This window comes from Aegilops tauschii, unplaced genomic scaffold (genome assembly GCF_002575655.3).
Source record: "Aegilops tauschii subsp. strangulata cultivar AL8/78 unplaced genomic scaffold, Aet v6.0 ptg000498l_obj, whole genome shotgun sequence".
Lineage (NCBI taxonomy): Eukaryota > Viridiplantae > Streptophyta > Magnoliopsida > Poales > Poaceae > Aegilops > Aegilops tauschii.
Genome location: NW_027332736.1, coordinates 22,035 through 24,942, shown reverse-complemented (window position 1 = coordinate 24,942; position 2,908 = coordinate 22,035). Strand labels below are relative to the sequence as shown.

General features: G+C 51.9%; 1 protein-coding gene across 1 annotated transcript; it reads left to right on the top strand.

Moving 5' to 3' along the window:
- The first annotated feature begins 1,524 nt into the window (after nt 1-1,524).
- Nucleotides 1,525-2,445, top strand: LOC141031168 (dehydrin Rab15-like). The gene is made up of 2 exons (XM_073506197.1): nt 1,525-1,822; nt 1,906-2,445. Exons 1-2 carry the CDS (start codon nt 1,634-1,636, stop codon nt 2,173-2,175), a joined length of 459 nt encoding a protein of 152 aa, XP_073362298.1. The 5' UTR covers nt 1,525-1,633; the 3' UTR covers nt 2,176-2,445.
- Nucleotides 2,446-2,908: the final 463 nt, after the last annotated feature.

Genomic DNA, 2,908 nt, shown 5'->3' with positions numbered 1-2,908 from the left:
CAACGCGGTGATCTTCGTCGTACAGTCGGAGCTCCAGCATCAGAAACCGAGAGGCGGCGGCGGCGGTAGTAGGTCAAGGGAGATTGGAGGGAGGGGGAGTGAAACTGGAGGCGGCTCGCAAGATATTTTCCAGTCCATCTTTCTCCAACCGCAAATGGAGGTGAGGCACGCACGACGCGCGCACAATGCATCGGTTAGCCAGGGCTCGACGTGCACATGCATCAGACATTCAGTCAGCCCAGCCTCTCTCGAAACAACAAGAGAAGTAGCGAGGAGGCCGTGCGTTCCAAACCGGACGGACCCCGCTGACACGCGGGACCAGAGCTAAACATGGGCCACCAAACAGTGGAAGAAACGGGGAGCAACGGTAGTAGATGACTCCAAGAAAAAAAGCGTCCGTACGATGCAAAATGCGACGCGGTGTGGCCAGGATAGACACCCCTCTCTCCATACGCACGACGTGACGCGACGCGTGACCCACCCGAGCCAGTCCAAACAAGAAACGCCACACGCACACGAAACAACCCACAGTGGGACACCGACGCGTGGGACCAGCCCCAAAGCAGGCCCACCCGCAGCGGGAGCAACCAACCAGCCAAAGCAGCGAGCGGGAAAAGCAGCCAAAGCAGCGACGCGCACGCGCACGCGGCGCGTGAGGAGAGGCCGCGCGAACACACAGAATCCGCTGACCCAGCCAATCGCTACACACCATGAGCCCACAGGTTATTCGCCTCTGCGTTTTTACTGCCCTGTCAAACCAGAACGCGACGATGCAGCAACGACGTAGCCAAGATCCAATGCCAAGCAGCACGTTGGAGACCACTTTGACCAGCATCCCACGGCCAACGAGCGACAAAATCAAAGGAGCTCTGTGAGGCCGAGTGCCTCCGGAACCTTATAGGTTTAAATAGGACCTAATGCGTTTTTCAAGATCGCCTTTGACTATTAATAAGATTAATAATACATGAGATGTATAATGTGAAAATTATATTATTGGAAGCTCTTTTCACGTACGAAGTTGACGGTATGCTTTGTGTAACTTGCATGTCATATATTATTGCTCTAACACTTGGTCAAAATTAGCCTCAAAAAACACATTAGACCCTATATATAGATAGAAGGAGAGAGTATGGAAAATTTGATACTTTCATCATGTAAAAAAACTTGATGTTTTCCTCAAGAAGAACCAATGGAGCAGCGGAACATAGCGCACCGTCCGGTAGCTTTTTTGTTCATATTCAAACTCACCGTCCTGTGATAATAAACTGTAACATCAAAATAGAACGACGAGCCAATCTGTCAAGTCACCTTTCCAGAACAGTCGAATGCGTACGTGGCGCCACCGACACGTTCAGCAGTGCGACGCGTGCACACGCCCAGGCTATCCCGTGTCCGCCGCGACTACTTGCGCCTTCCGAGTCACCATGCGTGCAGTGCACACGTACCCCCTGCGGTAGCCACCTGGCCTGCCAAATCCCTTTGCGACCCCGGCCTGTCGCTACGGTATAAATACCAACCCGGCAATCGACTTCTCTGCACACAACGACTCACGAGCTTTCTGTCAGAGCCAAAGACCAAAAGCTAAAGCCACAACTCACAACCAAACCAAGTCCGGTTTAGGAAGACGCAAAGGATGGAGTTCCAAGGGCAGCACGACAACCCCGCCAACCGCGTGGACGAGTACGGCAACCCGTTCCCGCTGGCCGGCGGCGTGGGGGGAGCGCACGCCGCTCCTGGCACCGGCGGGCAGTTCCAGGCCCGCAGGGGGGAGCACAAGACCGGTGGGATACTGCATCGCTCCGGCAGCTCCAGCTCAAGCTCGGTATGATACTCTGTCGACACACACATGTCCATATTCATGTGCTTCAGTATGTTTAGATGTTCATTTCCGTGGCTGTTGTGCAGTCTTCCGAGGACGACGGCATGGGCGGGAGGAGGAAGAAGGGCATGAAAGAGAAGATCAAGGAGAAGCTCCCCGGCGGCAACAAGGACAACCAGCAGCACATGGCGACTGGTACGGGGACTGGAGGAGCCTACGGGCCGGGGACTGGAACTGGTGGAGCCTACGGGCAGCAAGGCCACGCAGGGATGGCCGGCGCCGGCACTGGCACCGGCACCGGCGAGAAGAAGGGAATCATGGACAAGATCAAGGAGAAGCTGCCGGGACAGCACTGAGCTGCCGGCTCCGGCTGGCTGCTTGACTGCTTCCTTTGCATAGCTACGCGTCAAAGCCTTCCACTTCCACGTGATCTTTTTGTTCAATAATAAGATGAAGCTGAACGAGAAGTTGTCTCTGATCGCATCCGTGTCAGGGACACTTCTCTGTATACAGCGTGCGTTGTGTTTGTTATGTTTGTGTGTTCTGGCTTCATGTTGCAAAAAAAAGAGTACAATTGAACTTGTTTCTATGTCAAGGAAATCAGGCCCTTGTGGCTGTTCAAGGAATCCATGCCATTTTTATCTTTAGTGAGGACGTTCCTTCTAAAATTAAGATCGCTTTGGAAAGAGAAGTAAGCTTAAAATGAAGAAAATAAGGCCAACAAAATAACAAGCCTACTAAAAATCAGCCGACTGAGATTTAACCAAGTCACAGTTGATCACCATCGTTCGTAACATTCCTTCTTGCTGGTTGTAGCACATCATCTAACCGGTTGCAACATTGACGGTCATTTCAGGTTATTCCTCATCAGTTGTAGCACGTCATGTGACGCAACATCCTTCATTGACGATTTAGCATTTTAATTAGAATGGTTGTAGCATTTATTGTTGTTGCTTGCAGTACCATCGTAACAGTTTTTGTCACCATTTGTAGCATCCAGCCGTGCCGAATTAAAAGAAATATGCTGACGTCACTCGATTGAGTTCTAGACAGACACCCATAGTCTTCCTTTTCTACATCACCCATCGT